The sequence below is a fragment of the Rhinolophus sinicus genome, chromosome 17 (genome assembly GCF_057876585.1).
Source record: "Rhinolophus sinicus isolate RSI-liver-muscle chromosome 17, RSI-T2T, whole genome shotgun sequence".
In the NCBI taxonomy this organism is placed as follows: domain Eukaryota; kingdom Metazoa; phylum Chordata; class Mammalia; order Chiroptera; family Rhinolophidae; genus Rhinolophus; species Rhinolophus sinicus.
The window spans coordinates 182766027-182784823 of NC_142517.1; the positions used below are offsets into that span (position 1 = coordinate 182766027).

General features: G+C 39.5%; 1 protein-coding gene across 4 annotated transcripts in view; it reads left to right on the top strand.

Moving 5' to 3' along the window:
• Positions 1 to 5953: 5953 nt before the first annotated feature.
• Positions 5954 to 18797, top strand: part of SGO2 (shugoshin 2) — a 33238-nt gene continuing 20394 nt past the window's right edge. For 3 of the 4 annotated variants that reach the window (XM_019746475.3, XM_074339769.2, XM_088793994.1), the window contains exons 1-4: positions 5954 to 6048; positions 13657 to 13791; positions 15656 to 15831; positions 16676 to 16753. In XM_019746475.3, coding sequence (XP_019602034.3) covers positions 13659 to 13791; positions 15656 to 15831; positions 16676 to 16753 — 387 coding nt within the window. In that variant the 5' untranslated portion in view covers positions 5954 to 6048; positions 13657 to 13658. Of the gene's footprint in view, positions 6049 to 13656; positions 13792 to 15655; positions 15832 to 16675; positions 16754 to 18797 lie in introns of those variants that run through there. The other variant, XM_088793995.1, reaches the window with a different exon arrangement.

The window sequence follows — 18797 nt, forward strand, 5'->3', positions numbered from 1 at the left end:
AAAACAACAACAACAAAAAAAACTTACCTTCATCCTCATTGCCTAACAATTGCCCTATCCCTCCTTTCCTACCTAGCCTGTATGTTTACATTATACCTGAACTGAAATATTCATTAGAAAATTTAACCATTCTTCCTCCCCACCTCCACCCCCCATTTTTATTGCATTTATCCTGCTCTTCTCTCAAAATAAAATGCCCCTTTCCAAACACTGCAGTCCTTATCTGGTGAAACCTTACTCATCCTTCAAGACCCCTGTATTAGTTTCCTGAGGCTACTGTAGCAGATTCCCTCAAACTTGTGGCTTAGAACAACAGAAATTAATTGTCTCACAATTCTGCTAGCCGAAAGTCCAAAATCAAGTTGTCAGCATGGAAACCCCCTCTGAAGGCTCTCCTGAGAATTTGTTCCTTTTCTCTTACAGCTTCTGTTGCCTGTTGACATTGCTGAGCTGGGTCACCACATCTCTCCTCCATCTTTCTGTGAGTCTGTGTGTCAAATTTCTCTCTCTCTTTCATGAGACCACTTGTGATGACATTTTAGGGACCACCTAGATAATTCAGGATAATCTCCTCATCTCAAAATCTTCAAAGACTCTTTTTCAGAATAAAGGAATACCCACAATTTTGCCATATAATATTCACAAGTTCCAGGAATTAGGAAGTCAATATATCTTTGGGGGACCATTTTTTTTAGCCTACCACAACCCCCTCGGTCACATAAACTGTCCTCTATGTTGGCTTCCTGGATCTGCAACCAAATAGCAATCGGTCTCTCCTCTGCTACTGTTCTGGCAATGAACATGGACCACCTTTCATTGATAATAATGTTTACGTCACATCTACTAGTCTGTAAAATTTTTTGTCAGTATGAACTTTCTATCATTGTAACCCCATAGGATCTAGCATCTATTAGCCATTTATCCTTTTTTCCTAAATAATTTCTACCACTCCTTATATAGTTCATTACTTACATATAAAATAGTGGCAAATATGATCTTAAGAAAACCACCTATGTTACCTGTCTTAATAAAATTAAGGGGATGTGAGAAGATACAATGTTTTCTATAATCAACTGTTATGATAAATATTTAGCTACTTACAGGTTTCTGCATTGGCTTACTTAGAATAATTTGATTTGATGAGCCTATTTGTTTGGGTTTATTTATATTTATTGTCTAAATTTTTACATTGGGAGGAATCGGCAATCTAGTGTATTTATCTTGCCCTCTTAAATTCTGCAGTGCTTTAGTCAGCAGGCAACTCAGTTTGGAACCAGTAATTTTTTATGTTTTTTCTATAACTGACTGTTTCTTAAGAGGCTGTAACTTTGTATAGTGGTTGACATAATAACAGCTGAGAGTTTTAGGCACACACTAATTATTTCCTTTTACCTCCATGAGATGAGAAAGTTTTGGCCCATGTCCAAATAATGTCTCTGACCTTAGTTTTTACTAAATTAAATGAAAGTATCAAAATGTTCTAAATGTAGAGATGTCTTTTTTTTAAGTAAGCGAAAGTTTTAAATAGAATGATAGATAATAACATGACTTTGAAAGCTTACAAAGCCCTTTTGTGTTCAAACTCATCTATGTCTACATCTGGTCTTTCATCTCATCTTCCTGCCTCAGAGGAAAGGTGACCCTTCAGTCCATGGCCTGGTCCTTGTTCCAACCTCTGGAACCACAGAACTCTGCTCCATCACTACCCACCTCTTTTCTCTATCATCCATTCTCCCTCTTTACCTTTCCCCCAGCCTATGAAAAGAATACAAACCCTCCCTACACCCTGTATTCCCCTGTAGCTGTTGTCATTCTCTTTTTATCCTTAAGGAATTGCATGTTCTCATCTCTGCATTCTCTTTGCTGAGAAATGAGTGACTCCTTAACTATTCATCCCCAGGGCTGTTATTGTTCACATCTCCCTGCTGCTTAAGACAAGATTTATTCTCCCCTCTTTGAATGAGGTCCTCCCTTGGCCTCCAGGGGGCCAGTGTTTCCTCCAACCTCTCACTGCCTCTCCTGTTGCCCTTTCATTTTTCCTCCATACACGATGTTCACCAGGGTCTACCTTCTACCCTCTTTGTGTTCTACACACTCTTCCTCCATAACTTAATCGACTGCAGTGATTTTTGTTGCTGTTCACACTGACTCCCAAATCTAGACATTTCTTTGGAGCTCCCTGTTTTACATCTGCATGCCTGCTGAACATTTCCACCTAGGTATTCCCCAGGGACTTTACCCAGCAGAATTCATTATTTTCCACAAGTGCTGTTTCTTTGCATTTGCAGTGAGTAGTAGAAGGGAGGAGGGGGATGTGATCAGGAAGGGTACAGACAGAGATCTACTGGGAGATCTCTCCAGCAGCCAGGGAACTACGTCCACGTGGCGAGAACTCTGGAGATGTGGGCTTCAGGGCCCTGCACTGTTGGATGGTACATGTAAGTGTAAGTCCACTCGTAAAGCCACTGGGCATAACAGCTGCCTTTTAAGCCTCCACTTTGTATGGTTTGAATTTTATCACTGGAAATCTTGAGTAAATAAATACTTAAACCTTTCTGTAATTCACTGTGGAGGCACAGGACAGAGGTTGTGAAGTAGACCCACACAAGTCTCTTAATACAGACCAGCATGTGGACCAGTATTGTGTATGTAGGTGAAGGAGCTGCAATTGCAACTGCTGCTGGAGGATATCCAGCCAGCCAAAGGGTAGACTAAGACCCCTGATTATATTTTCCCTCCAGAGGGGAGCCTCCCCTCTTCACCGCCCCCCACGCATATCTCAATTAGCGATAAGAACACTTGGTGTCCCTATTACATATTGCCTGCCCTTGCCTAGACCAGAGAAGCAATCTTGAATCACCTCAAGTCTCTACTTATCCTAATGCAAAGGAATGGATTGTTTGCTTATCTGCCTTCTCCCTTAAGGAAAGAGCGTTTACCTCATTCATCTTTACTCCTAGCATAATGCCAGGAGCAAAAGGGACTCTCCCAAAAAATGTATATTTAAGAAAAAGAGGAGGCTGGCATGCAGGCAGCATGGGGAAATTCACATGATGGATGTCATGCCTCGAATTGAAGTGACAGATGACAAGCCTCTTTTATTACCTCAGAGGCCCAGGCCAAATTGCCTGGGTTCACATCCCAGCAGCACTGCTTACTAAACTTTGCAGAAATTACTTCAGTTTTTTGTGCTTCAGTTGCCTCAAATGTGAAAAGGAAATAATAGTACCTACCACATAGGATCACTGTGAGAATTAAAAAGGTATATAAAGGCCTTGACACAGTGCCTAGGACATGGTAAACTCTTGATATATGTTATCCAATGCTATTGTATTTATTACCTATCTTTCACCTGGCGCAGCAGGAAGTCTTTCCATCAAAGAAAATAGAGATAGTTATTACAGTAAAGTAGCATAAAATACTGAAATGAACCTTTGTCTTTCTTTTGATTCTCCAGCTCAAAATGCCTTTCCTGAGTCTAGGTGGGAGGCCTCTCACTCCGAAGCTGAAAATGTCAGACACAGGCTGAAGGTTCAGAACTCCCTTGCAGCTAGGGCTTGCAGCTTATGATCCAGACCTAGCAAAAGGAACTAGTGATGCCCAGTAGCAGGGATGGGGGAACCGCAGCACAGTCCTGCCACTTTTCCCAGAGACAGCCGCAGTGATGATTCCCGCGGCAGCACGTAGGGCTATTGCTGATTGTGCGAGATCAGTGGCTTCTTCAAAGGCTGAACAGTGGCTGGGTCCTTGTCTGCTGCCAAGGCCCCCTATTCCTGCCCATTTTGAAGCCCACATCGCTATCATTTCCGGAACTGCATTAAACCACCCATTGTCCTTTCCTGTTTCTGTCAGCCTGGGTTAGTTTTTCTTGGTGCAATTCAACCTGCCAGACAGATCAGGTGGTTTAATAAGACGTAAGTACACTATTTTTACTTTCTTTTATTAGTTTATTGATTTGCAGTATGTCTTCTACTGGGCATTCAGGGATGATTTTTCTTGGATGATTTTTGTTTTAGTAATGCTGAGATGTTAAAGAAGAATTTTGTTGTGTTGTTTGGCGGTTAGCCTTCCTCTTCTCCCTTTCCTTCTACCCCTTTATTAGTGTGGGGAGTGTGGGTTAGGATAATCAAATTTTAATTGACTGGAATCTACCTTTAGAGAGAGGAAATCAGACAACCAATGAGAATAAGAATAAAGAAAAATGAAGGGAGAGAAGCAAAACCAGTGCCTTGTGCAGGAGAGTAACACAACAGAACTGTGAGCTCATTTAATTTAATTGGTTTATTTTGTAGATAAGGAGCTTGCAACAAAGAACATACAACTAATGTGTATTCAAGATAAAATTAACTGCATCTTCACACTCCTAGTCCAGGCACCTGCCTCTATCCATTATACCAAAAAGCAAAAGACCCGAAAGCAATCTGAGATCAGGTTAAATTCAGCCCAATTAATTATACTTTTTAAGTTTATGGTTGTGTATGATAAGAATTTACATTTTCAAGAGCTTTTAGAATTTAAAAAGCACTTGGTTCATTAAATTCTCTCAACTTCTCTGAGATAAGATAATCAGCACTTTTTGAAAAAGAGATGTTGGCATTCTTGTCTTGATAAAATTTTTAACATCTTTCCTACCTCTGACTGCCCAGTCTCCCTCTTTCTATTTGTTTTGCTTTTGAAGTTATAGCTACAAAATGAGTCAGGAGGAAAGCAATATTAATGTATTTGAACAAAAGGGTCTGTTGATTGGGAACCATCATAAAAATATATTGGATGTTGCTATTAACCTCCATTTTACAAATGAGGAAACAAAAACTCAGAAAGATTAAGTGACTTGGAGAAAATTAAATAACCACTCAATGGCAGAGCCATGACATGGTTCATTTAAAAACAACACATAAGAAATATTGAGCATTTAATGTGTCAGGTTGGGTAAACAAGATATAGTGCTAGTTAACCCCTAGATAACCAGAAATTTCTATAACCAGTATATTACATTCTAAACCACTATTATTGAAGTTTGTACTGTACTATATGCTGTAACTTTAGCAGCTAGACCAAAATAAATACGTTTTGACTTACGTAAGATTCATGTAGCCAGATCTCTTTGGCGACTGATTTTGAAATATATTAGACTAAAAGGTCTAACTCAAAGTCATGTTTTGCTTCATTTCTCTGGATTCTCTAAAGAAAAATGGAAAGGTGTGAGCCTCGAATGTCCCTAAATGAACAAAATATTGACAAGAGTATGAAGTTGACTATATCATTATATAATCAATTATTAAACCCTAGATTTAACAGCCTATTTTTATTTTCAATCTAATGGCATACAAAAAGGAAATTTTATTCTCTGCATATAGTTTTTCCAAATTATTTGTATAGATTATGAAAGTCACTTGTGAAAGGAAACTAAGCTAATTCTCTTGGAACATAAAGTGCATAATAATATATATTTTTATGTATTTTGTGTATATTGTAAAATACTATTCTTGTACATGTAGCTAAAACAGACCATTAGCACAAGACCTAAATATTGATGAGATCCAGGATTTCCAAAGAAATTTCATTGCCTCTTTTTCCAAGTGAAAACTAAATAACGGTGCAGTCATCACAGGACAAAGACACAGAAGAAAAGGTAAGATGTGTGCTGGGAGTCTCACAATAGGTGTCATAAACAACAAAAACTTTCCAACAAACTGCAGGTGGCTGTCAGGCCTTTTAGACATCTGGTTGATAGAGATAGTTTTGTCAAAGGATCCTTTCCTTTTTCATCAGGCGGCAGTGCAGCCACCCGCGCTCAAGCCCCAGGGTGCCCCTTTCCCCACCGGCTGGGTCAGTTTGGTTCTCCTGGCCATGCCCCCTCCTGTCCTTCGCCTGGTCCCGCCCCTTTCACCTCCCACTTCCTGGTAACAGCGTTCTTTTGCACCGCCTTCTCGGGGCCTGATTGGCTAATGTGGCAAACGCCAACGGCTGCAGAGTTTAAACCTGAGCTTTGGCTGCGGGCGCCGGGCTCCGGGAGCTGAGCGGTGGTCTCTCCACGCTAAAAAAGCGGTAAGTCGGTGACGTCTGACACTTGGCGTGGCCTCCCCCTGCGTGGTGGGATCCGTGTCTTCCCCGGGCCGAACCTCCCGGCTCTGTCCTCCTGAGTCTTGGGTCAGGCGAACCCCCAGCGATCTGCGGTCAAGCCCATCCTCCGCCTTCAGGTGTCCGGAACCGGGGCCCCAGCGCCCTTTCCGGGGGGCTCGTTGGGAGAGTGCCTGGTTTGGATCTAAGTCGCTACCTCTTGTTTCTGGGGTTTGAACACCTGGCTGGTTGAGGGGAGCGAGCTGCCAGTTGAAAGGTCAGCTCCTTGAAGAAGGGATTTCTGTGTTTTGTGACTGCTCTACTCCCGTGTTTTAGAACAGTATCTATCCGGTTGTAGACGCTGAATAAAGACGAGTATCTGCTGAATGAACGTTAGTGACTGGCTACCCAAGTTCTTGAAGGAGCCTTCTCCTTTGGAGCGCTTCTTTAGCCACCTCTTGGCTGAAGGCGAAGAGGTGGTGGCAGACTGGGAGGAACTTGGAACTCGGTGTGTCTCGATGTATAGGCAGGATTTCGGTAGGGAATAGGAACGATGAGTTTTCTAGAGAAGGGATCCAATTCAGGAAAATCGGAGGTGGAACTGAGTATTTCTGATTTAGAGATAGCTGAGATGCTGGCCAGAAAAGAGATGCAGGGTAATAACGGTACTATTAGTGAGTGCTGGCTATGTGCCAGATCCAATACTAGGCACTGTATACACGTTGGCTTATTTATTTCCTATAATTGGGATGCCCTTATTTTCTATAATTTTCTACATCTGGAAATTGAGACTTAGAGATCACATAGCTATGAAATGTTGGATGAAATGTTGGAACTGGGACTCCAACACAGCCCAACCACTATTTATAATACCTCAATTTCTGTATAGTAAGTCACCCTGGAATGGTAGTCCAGGGTCCTGGCTTTGGCTCCTAAAGTGGTAAGTGGTCAGGTTGTTAAAGTGGAGGGTGACAGGGCAATGTGAAGGAAGGCTCTGATTTCTGGCATGAGCATTTGGGTGGGTGCTTGGTGATTGATCGGTAGTGCCATTTATTAACGTAGGGAACTAAGAACTGACTTATTTGGGAGGGCTGTTCAGCTGTGGTTTCCTAATTAAGTGAGATTTGATCTTCCTGACTGGATTTTTTTTAGAAATGGACAAGATTTCTGTGTTACCGTAGGATCCCTTTCAGGTGTGTGAGATGCAACAATTTGCATGCAGTTTCTGTGTGTGCTTATGTTTTACTACCCGGGGGATAGATGATGATCTTTATTATTACTTGAAGTTTCTTTTAGGCAAAACTTTTAGAAGAAGCATCGAGCATCGAGTGTTGGAAGGTTCCTGGTTCAGTTTCTTCCCCATTCAGAAATTTCTTCTAAAACCATCTTGCCATTATTTGCTTGATGTTTCTTAACATCTGCTTAACACTTTCAAAGAAGACTCATTCTAATATTGGACACTTTTTACTATTTAAAATTTATTCTATTTATCCATTGTCATTTCTCAAAAAATGTTTCTGCAGTAGCTGCCATGTGCATTTTCTAGGCACTGAGGGTACAGATACAAACAAATCTGATAAAAAATCCATGCCCTCATGGAACTTACATTTTAGAAGTAGAAGACAGACAATAAATAAGAAAATTATGTAACTTTGTGTTAGACATTAAGTCAATAGAGGAAAGGGGTGCGATTTGAAATCGTTTGGTCTGGGAAAGCTCACTAAGAGAGTGACGTTTGAGCAAAGACTTGAAGGAAGCGAGCAAACCCTGTGATTATTTGAAGGAGCAGTTGATACAAAGGAAAAGGGGATGCAAAGGTTCTGCCGATGGGAGCATGCCACGGTGGCCAGTATGGCTGGAGCTTACTGAGCAAAAGGAAGAGCAGTGAGGAGGTCAGAGAGGTACTGATGGAGAACTGGGGAAGGGAAGTGTCGAATCCTGTAGTACTTAGAGGATTATGACTTCAGTCTTAAGCAAGATGGAAAGCCACTGGAGGGTTTTTAACAGAGGAGTGACATGAATTTACTTAAGTTTTAAAAGGATCTTTTCGGTTCCTGGGTTGAGAATAAATAGGGGTGGAGGTAGAAGCAGGGACACCACTTATTTAGTAGTAGCAATGATGTATAAGAGAGAATGGCAACGTGGATCAGAGTGGTAGCTGTAGAAATAGTGGTAAGGGGCCCACGTGGCTATGTTGTGAAAGTCAGACCCGCATGATTTATGATAGAGTAGATGAGGAATGAGAAAGAAGAGGTTTCTGACCTGACCAACTAGGTTGGAGTTGCCATTAAGTGAGAGGGAGAGGACACAGTGAAACTGATTTGGGTGGAGGGAGTGGGCGTGGAGATTCATATTAGAAATCGAATTTGGATGTGAGGAGTAGGCAATTATATGAATAAATCTGGAGTTGATGAGGGATATGAATTTGCAAGTCATCAGCGTTTAGATTTAAAAGCCAGGACACTGGATGATAGCCCCAAAAGTGTATATGTAAATAGAAAATAGATGAGACCCCAGTACTGAAATCTGGGGCACTCCAATAGCAAGAGGTTAGAGAGCTGAAGAATAACCAGCAGAAGGGACTTAGAAGAAGTGGTTCATGAGGAAGGAGAACACCCAGGAAGGAGAATGTGGTGTTTTGGAAGCCAGCTAAAGAAAGTATTTCAAAGAGAGAATGATCAGATATTAAATACTGCTCATAGAGCAAGTAATATGAGAAATGGACCTTGACTTGTGTGTTTGATTTAGCAACAGCAATCTAGTGACGTTGAGTCAGTTTGCATACAGTAGTGATGGGAGCAAAAACTCAATTGGAGTGGATGGATCAGGAGAGAAAGGGAGGGTTTCATTTTTATGGCTGAGTAATATGGAATGTTTTCTATTGTATATATGCACCACATCTTCCTTATCCAGTCATCTATTGATGGGCACTGAGGTTGCTTCCATATCTTGGCTATTGTAAATAACGCTGCAGTGACCATAGGGATGCATGTATCTTTTCAAATTAGTGTTTTGGATTTGTTTGTGTAAATACCCAGAAGTGGAATTGCTGGGTCAAAGGTAGTTCTAGTTTTAATTTTTTGAGGAACCTCCATATGGTTTCCATAGTGGCTGCACCAATCTGCAATCCCACCAGCAGTGCCTGAGGGCTCCCTTTTCTCCCCATCTATGCCAACACTTGTTTTTTGATTTATTGATGACAACTATTCTGACAGGTGAGAGGTGATGTCTCATTGTGGTTTTAATTTGCATTTCTCTGATGATTAGTGACATTGAGCATCTTTTCATATGTTTACTGGCCATCCGTATGTCCTCTTTGGAGAAATGTCTATTCAGGTCCTCTGCCCATTTTTTAATTTATCAGATGTATCATTGGTGAATATCTTCTCCCATTCATTAGAATGTCTTTTCCTTTTTATTGATGAAATCTTAACCATTTGTGACAATATGGATGGACCTGCAGAGTATTATGCTAAGTGGAATAAGTCAGACAGAGAGAGACAAATGCCATATGATCTCACGTATATGTGGAATCTAAAGAACAAAATAAACAAACAAGCAAAAATAGAAACAGACTCATAGATATAAACCATCAGTTTGTTCAGATAACCATCAGATAACCTCAGTTTGTTCTCTATATTTGTGTTTGTTCTCTGTATCACCAGGAGTTGGGGGCCTGGTGAAACAGTTAAACAAAGCGATTAAGAAGCACAAATTGGCAATTACAAAATAGTCACGGGAATGTAAATGTACAGCATAGGGAATAATATTATAGCGTAGTCAATAATATTTTAATAAGTATGTATAATGCCAGATGGGTACTAAACTTATAGGGGGGAATCACTTCATACATTATATAAATGTCTAAGCACTATGCTGTACACCTGAAACTAATATAAAATAACATTGAATGTCTACTATAATTGAAAAATAAATTAATTAATAATAAGTAATAAAAAAAGAAAGAATGGGAGGGGTTGAATTGGGGACAGCAAGTATAGACAACTCTTTAAAGGAGTTTTGCTCTAAAGGGAAACAGAAATAGGGTAGTAACATTCCAGCAGCAAGAGATGACTTGTATTTTCTTAAATGTTCTGTTTTCATGCATTTATACATGCCATTTCTTTTTTTCTGGAACACCTTTGTTAATCTTGATACCTGACAAAAGTCTCCAGTTTTAAGACTTATTTACTCATTCAACAAGTATTTACTATGTTCATATTATTTTTGCCACACACTGTTCTGTGAGTTGGGCAATATATCAGTGAATAGAACAGACAAAAATCTTTGACCTTACAAAGTAAATTCTAGTTGGGGAAGACAGACAATAAGTAAATTCTATAGTGTATTAGATAGTGATTTAAATGCTGTGGAAAAAGTAGAGAAGGGTAAGAGCTATGGGACATGGGAGGGGAAGGAGCTACAGTTGTGAATGGCCTCACTGCGAAGGTGACATTTGAACCAAGACTTGAAGGAGAAGAGTGAATGGGCCATTTGTGTATCTGGAGGAAGAGCTTTCTCTGTAGAGAGAATAACCAACCAAGGACCTGAGGCTGAAGAATGCCTGATGGATGCCAGGAGTAGTGAGATCTTGGTGACCAATGTGTCCTGAAGGCAGTGGGTTACGGGGGAGGCAGAGGAGTTCAAATTAGAGGAATGGGAAGAGGAGATGGTGGACGGACTTCCAGACCATTGTAAGGACTTTGGCTTTTACTCTGAGAGATAATGGGAACCATTGGAGAGTTTTAGATTGTATAGACCAATAAAAACACTTGAATGAGGGCAGGCGTGGAAGTAGGGGGATAAGAGGCTGTGACAGTAATTCAGGTGAGACATGTCAGTGCCTTAGGCTAAGTTGGTAGCAGTGGAGGTACTGAGAAGTGGTCAGATTCTAAGTGTATTGTGAAGGTAAAGTGGGAGTGAGGATTTTGGCCAGAGCAACTGGAAGGATGGAGTTGCTATTGGCTGAAATGGAGACAGCTCTATGAGTGCAGCAGGTTTGGGCAGTTTAAGTTTGATACGCCTGTTTTCATTATGCAAGTGGAACTGTGAGTAGACGACTATGTGTATATGAATCCAGGGAAGTCCAGGAAAGAGTTAAACTGAGGACATAGGTTTTTGAGTTCTTGGCTAGGTGGTATTTTAGCCGTGACTATGAAATCACCAAAGGAATGAGTGTAGACAGAAAGGCGATCCAAGGAGATAGCCTATTAAAGTCTGGAAGCATCTGTAAAGGAAACTGAGAAGGATCAGCCAGTTAGGGAGGGAGAGAAAAAGCCAGGAGGCTGGTGTTCTGCAAGCCAAGGAAAGATAGTTTTTGAGAAAGAAGGAGAAATTAACCGTATCAAATGCTGCTGATAGATCAGGTTAGGTGGGAACTGAGAAATGACCATTGTTAGGTTTAGCAGTGTGGCGGACCTTAGAAACTTTCGCAAAAGCAGTTTTGATGGAGTAATTGGAGTGAAAGCCTGAGTGAAGTTGGTTTATGAGAGAATTGGCAACTATGAGTATAGAACAATTCTTTCAAGGAGTTTTGCTGTGAAGGGTTGCAGAAAAATGGAGTAGTACTCTGAGAATGCAGCGGGAACAAGACAGGGTTATTTGAGGTGAAGGAAGCAGCAGTGTGTCTGTATGTTGATGAGAATGATCCAGTGGAGAAAGAAACGACCCAGAATGATCCAGTAGAGGAAAGAATTGTTGGAGTTACGCTTTTGAGGAGGCAGGAAGGCATGAGATCCAGTGCATGGACCTCTAAGTAAGGCACGCTTGGCCTGAGAAGGATAGTTTACCCATGATAATGTGAGAGAAGACAAGTGCACAGATGCGGAGGATAATGGGTAGGTAATTGTAATGGGAGAGCCCTCCACAGGGTGCTTCAGTGTTCTCAGAGTAACAGGGAGCCAGGACAGGCAATTATCAACTAAGAGGCTGGCAGTTGGCAATAGCACTGAGGGGTAAGAGATATTAGAGTCTGATGACATTTTATTCAAGCTGGAGGACGAATAGTCTGCAAGCATGAATGCAGTGCATCCTTGAGGAGGCGATGGGGAAACAAAGGCCACCACCTGACAGGAATGCAGGAGAATCCACTCCCCCTAGGAGAAGCTGCTGGTTCAAGCAGATGAGAGGAATGTTTAGGAAAGAGATTGAGGCTAGAGGTCTGGATGATGGTGGATGGTAAATTCCAAAGGACTTCATGAGTTGGGCAAGAGTGAGATATGGAGACTTGATTCATTTCCTGTAGCTGCTGTAACAAATGACCACAAACTGGGTGGTTTCAAAAAACAGAAATGTATTTTCTCACAGTTCTGGAGGCCAGAAGTCCAAAGTCAGTATCGCTGAGCTGAAATCAAGGTGTCTGCAGGGCTGTATTCCCTCTGGAAGCTCCTGGGGAGGATCCATTCCTTGCCTCTTTCAGCTTCTGGTGGCTGCCAGCAATCTTTGGCTTCTGGCCACATCACTCCAATGTCTGCCTCTTTCCTGTAAGGACGCTACTGATGTCATTTGGGGGCCTACCTATGTAATCCAGGATACTCTCTCCATCATAAGATCCTTAATCACATCTGTAAGGACCCTTTTCCACATTAAGTTTCAAATGACATGAATTAAGACCTGATATCTTTGGGGGGGGGGGGCATTTTTCAGCCTACCCGCAGGACCGAATGAGGGATGTACAGAGCTGGAGAGGATTAGGGTGAGGGAGATGAGGGTGACCCTGGAGGCTGGGGGTTCTTGTGGTGATTGACATAAAGAGCAGAGTGAGATTAGGCCTGTGGACTTGAGGTACGTAGTGGTGGAGGGGCTGAGAATTGGGGGTTACGCAGGTGCTGGTAACGGAGTTTCTTCAGATCTCTGCAGACGGAGGCAAGGAGGCTTGGGGAAGGGAGGGGCTTGGGAGGTTGGTCTTGTCCAAGTACATGACTCAATATCACCTGTACCAAGTAAAATCTTTTCTGATCCTTTTCCCTAGCCCAGGTAGAGTTAATCACTTTCTGAGCTTCGTGTATTATATCCATTATTCTTGTCCTATTAGAATGTGATTATCTTCTTGTTTCCACTATTATATTTTCAGGTCTAATAGACCATAACTCTGATAGACAAATAGGTAAGTTTAAGATTTCCTGCTGATTCCTCTGACACCACCGCCACCCCACCCCAGTAAGATTAGGTACAGCTCTTCTGTGCATATCTAAGATTATACTTCTTACATTGTATTAAAACAGTGCCTATACCCACGTTGGGTTATGCATTCCTATATAACCATATCATTTCCTGTCCCCAGCCTAGCCTAGCTCCTGGCACACATATAAGAGCATAGGTTTAAATGAAAAAACAGAGTCATTTACCAATTTGGATTCTGCTTTAAACCACTTTTTATTACATTCATACTTTCAGATTTTATACAAAGGGTTTTGTAAATACTTATGTACAAATTATATCATTTAAGTTATGATTGTTACTTTTTTAGAATAAGTTTATCAATTGCCCTTTTTTCTTTTATTAATCAATACTATGATTTCTTTCTCTCTCCCTCCCTCCCTCCCTTTCTTCCTTTTTTTTCATTCCTTCCTTCATTTTTTTTTTTTTTTTCTTCAGTGATGGAGTACCCAGTGACAGAAACTGGCTCACTTTTTACCTCAGGAATTAAGAGACATGTGAAAGACAAAAGAATTTCAAGGACTGCTAAGTTGAATGTTTCTCTTGCTTCAAAAATCAAAACAAAAATAATAAGTAAGTGCATTGTCATTAGTTTTAAAGTATACTCACGTTTTTATTTGTCCCTGGAGAATTAATAGAGTATTTTGTACTTTATTTTATCAAGTCTAGAAAATGACTATTTTTGTTAACTGATACTTTTTTCCCTTTCAGTCCTTCCTACCTCCTTCAAATCCTGTTAGTTGAATGGTTATGATGATTTACGCTCAGTGGTGACAGCTGAATTTTCAGCAGTGAGGCTGGTATAGCCCAAGGCAGCTACCTCCTATACTGCAAGAAAAATGCCAATGTGACATTCCTAGAAAAGAGCTGGAAAAAGTGATTGTTCTGGCATGCTGTAGCAATTTGATGATGGGCAATCTAGAGGTGGTTGGCCCAGATAGGGGGTGATTTTATATAGCCAGAGCATATCATGAGGACACTGAGCATTTTAGGGATGGGGTTTCATGGATTCTGGGGCTAAGATGTCTGAAGGGTGTGAGAGAGAGAGAGAGTGCGAGAAGAGAGAGAGAGAGAGAAAGAGAGGAGAGAGAGAGAGAGAGATTAAGAAAAGCTCTCCAAGCTAAATTTTCATTACTTTAGAAAATATCTCAGCGTTTCATGCCCATCTTAGCAGGAGCAGGACAGGTTTCCTGATATAACCCCTGGAAAGGGTAACTGTGCCTTGTGAATAGCCGAACCTTCTGAGTATCTTTAATCACAAGGTTGCCCCTACCCAGGTCCCTAGGGCCATGCGATGTAGTAGCCCACCTCCTATTGTGGCTTTGTCCTGTTCTCTATGGTGGGACCATTGCACACTCACTGTTATGAAGGAATATACTGAGTTTGAGGAGTGCAACGGGAAAACATTATTATCCTTTACCTTCTGGAAGTCCTAAACTGGTTCTACTCTATTTCCATTTGCTATGTCAAAGGTGGCTGTCTGAAACTTCTTTCTCTATACCAAAGATAAAGTACTCTTTTGGACCCTGTTTTTTAGATGCCCAGACTTTGCCTGAGTATTTTAAAAATATTATTACTTTTATAAACATTGTATCTACTTATACTTTATTCTTTGGGATATGTTTTTGAATAGTGGCATGTAAATCAAAATTATGAAACTACAAGTATGCCGTAAGTGTACAAAAGGAACATACTATATTTAAGGTGAGTTTTACCAAGGAATTCACAATTAAGTTTCTTTGCTAACAGAAAAACATTTCTGATTTAAATTATGTTTGCATAGTGCTTATAAAGAGAAGGGGTCAGGTTTAGATTGTAACAGATGCCTACATATGAGAGGCAGGATATTTGGGGTGGAGGTAGACTATCCCACAGGGTTCATTCAGATGGTCTAGCCAATGTCTTAGTAAGCATGCTCCCTTTCACTCAAGGTTTTGAAAACTGGTCTTTGGGAGCACTGACTAATTGGTTCAGTTCTGAAGCCACAGAATCTGGCTTTCAATTTTTCACAGATTGTCTATCCTAATTGCTATGGGACATCTCCAGTTAGAAATACAGGATCAGCTTCTCCATTCTCCCTCCTAGTCAGAGATAGAAAGGAAGCTAGGGCAACAGGTATTAAGATTTTAATTTTTGTGACTGATCTAATTATCTAGAATGCTGTGTCTATACTAGAATCCTAGTATTATTCCTAACTGTATTCACAAACATTCTGCATTTCTCGCGTCTCTTGTTTATCATCTTCTACCTAGCTTTCAGTTCCAAACTGTAAGTGCATTTTTTTCAAAACTGCATCTGTATTGTCATTCTCTTCTTTTCCAACCTGCAGTTAAAACTTACAAAGTGAAATACATTTTGTCTAAAGTGGTTTCATTAAGGAATATGAAAATTTATTGTGGTATATGCTCAATATTAACTATTAAAATTTTTTTTACAGACAATTCTTCTATTTTCAAAATATCTTTAAAGCACAACAACAGGGCATTAGCTCAGGCTCTTAGTAGAGAGAAAGAGAATTCTCGAAGAATTACAACTGAAAAGATGTTATTGCAAAAAGAAGTGGAGAAACTGAATTTCGAGAACACATTTCTTCGCCTAAAGCTAAATAATTTGGTATGGAAACTATATTGTGCTTGAATTCTAAATTATAATTAAAATCTTAACTAAATTATTATAGAAGCTCTAAAAATGTTTTTCAAATCTCCAATTATTGCAAAAAAAATATTGAAAGAGTGTGCTATGTTAATGGGCAAACTAATAAAACAGGTGTCTTAAGTCTCCATTGTAAATGTGTACTTGTGGCTCTGCTAACTAGTATAATACTTTGCTCACCATTTGATTGATTATCATAAGCAAAGCTTGGTTCATTAATACATTTTAACAAGGTGAATGTAATTCTTTCAGTGAATTGAAAGGAGGGGAGTTCCCAGACTATTTGTATTCTCCTTTAATCCCAGCATTTCATTGGACAAACAGATTGGAGGTTGTAGTAGTTGCTTTTCCTTCCAATTTCCAACCCTGTCCATAGACAGGGCGGTAAGACCCCATGATTTGCTACGCTGCAACTATAGATCTAATTCTAAAATGAGTAAAAATTAATTTAAAAATGGAAAAATGACTGGCAGCACTTGAGGGTAAAATTCCTATAGCTGACAAACTATGTTCACTTGCCATGTAATGTATTATTAATATTATTATAAGAAGATACAAAATTTTCCTTGGTAGGAAACTTTATGAGTAATAGTTCAAAAGCATTCAAAATGTGTGTGTTTATATGTGTGTGTGTGTGTATTTGAACTATACAGTGTAGCACCATTTTATTTAGCTTAATGTGATCTAGTTTTTGGCCCCATGTAATTTTCTAAGTCTTCTCAACTGATGTTATTCATTAATGTATGATATAAAGTCCAAATCTTAATTGATTAAAAAGGGTCTTTCTTTTTTTTTACACATGCAGAATAAAAAGCTTATAGAAATAGAAGCACTCACGAACAATAACTTGATAACTGCAATTGAAATGAGCACTCTTTCTGAGGTAAGTAGAATTTGTGTGTAAGTAGTGTAATTTTTCAGTATTACTGAGAATACTGGAGATTAGTTAAGTAGCATCAAGGTTAGAGATTTATGCCATAAACTTTCGGCAAAGTAATGATGATAATATTAATTTTAAAGGGACAATAGCACATAATCGTTTGGTATAATTGGTTATTGAAATTTTTATATAAAATTTAGGTTTTGATTAAGAGTAACACAGGATTATACAGCTCAGTAGAACATAATGGCCTCTAAACAGACTAAAAAGCGTAAAAGATATAAGTAGAAAGGTAGTATTTCAAATTAGGGAAGAATTTGTATTAACAAAAAAAGATGGACATAATTAAAAATCTGTTTGAGGAAAAAAATTGAGGCAGATGCTACTTTATACCATTCTCTAAAATAAACTTTAGATGAATTTACATGTAAAAAAATGAAATCATGTAAAATCAGAAGAAATTACAAATGAATTCATATTATGTAGGAGAGGCCTCTCTATACATAGAAACCATAAAGGAAGCTAGTGATGGATTTTCTAAAAATAATTTTTTTAGAAGGCTAAAAATCATAAAGATGAAAGGTAAATTGCAGACTGGGAAAATTAAACATGGCTTATAAAGCATTAATATTAATATTTAAAGAGCTTTTCTAGCATGAGGATAATAAAATCAATAGAAAAATCAGGAAGCAAGAAGGACCAAATATTAATGAAATTAACTCAGTTATCTAAATAGGAAAACTAATTGTTGAAGGAATAACTAATGAGAAGGCAAAATATATATGATACATAAACTAAAAAAAGATTAGTAAAGTCCCAATTGTAGATAAATTTCTTGATTGAATCTGGGGGCAGTTTAATGCTTTAGAGGGTAGCATTTTCAATGTGATTGCCCATATTTAGATCCCAGCTCTGCTGCTTTCTGGTTCTGTGACCTTGACCTTAAATTCTTTGACCCTCGGTATCCTCATCTGCATGGTGTGGATAATGGTAGTGTATCTACAAAGGGTTAGTGTAAGTGGTTCATGTGGCCAGCGTGTGTCCTGACAATAAGGTAAGTGCAATAACTATTAGCTAGCATTACTTTTTATTGTGTATGTATTTTCCTGTGTTTTCTAAATTTCTGCATATCACTCCTTTTAGAAACTTTAAAAAGTCATTTGTAAGTCTCTTAAATGCATAGTCTTTGTAGTAGGAAGATAATGAACTCTGTCAACCTATGTAGTCAGTGGTTAGCTCCTTATCAGAATGTTTATAAAAGCTAGCCAATGAGTAAGTATTTTAGTGTCTAGCTTAATCCACACTTGGATGAAGAAAGGATTTGTGTAAAAGTTCCTGTGGAATAATGTTTCCAAAAGGTGTCGTTGCTAACATTACAAGTTTGATACCTAGGACAAGCAGTGAGCAGAGGTGTGCCTTATACATTTAGCACCCTCTAAGGAAAAGAGATGCTTTTCACTGTGTGGGTGGGTAGGGGGAGTCTGGGAGGGGGGCTTTGTTTTGCTGAACAGCTTGCAGGGCTGAATCGAATTGCCCTGAATCAATTAATAAGACTAGAATCATATTTAGCAGTGTAAAGGGAAGTGTAAAGTCAGTACTAGAATTGACTTGGAGAATAAGAGAAAGAAGCTAATTGGCAAGATGTAGAAGGGGGAGGGGTCACACCATCCATCCATCCCTCAAGGAACTTTGGAGAACAGATAGCCCTAAAAACATTGCTCAACTGTCTGTTGTGAGTTATGTGATGTAAAGCTCTGTCCCTTCATTGGCTCTTTAAAAAATCTTTAGTAGAGTTATGTCTTCATCCATGTTTTCAAATATATTTGCATAGAGTTGCTATATGTTATTTTTTAAATTTTGTGTTGTGCTTCCCCAGTTGATTAATTTTGTGTATTTGGGCTTTTCCCTGTCCCCCTCGCTCACCCCCACTAGGTTAGGTGGTTGTGGTTTTTCTTTTCTTTTAAAAGAGCCATCTTTTGGATTTAATTTGGAGTTCTACTACTTTAGTGTTTCAAAATTACAAATTTTTGTTCTTATCTTTAGTAGT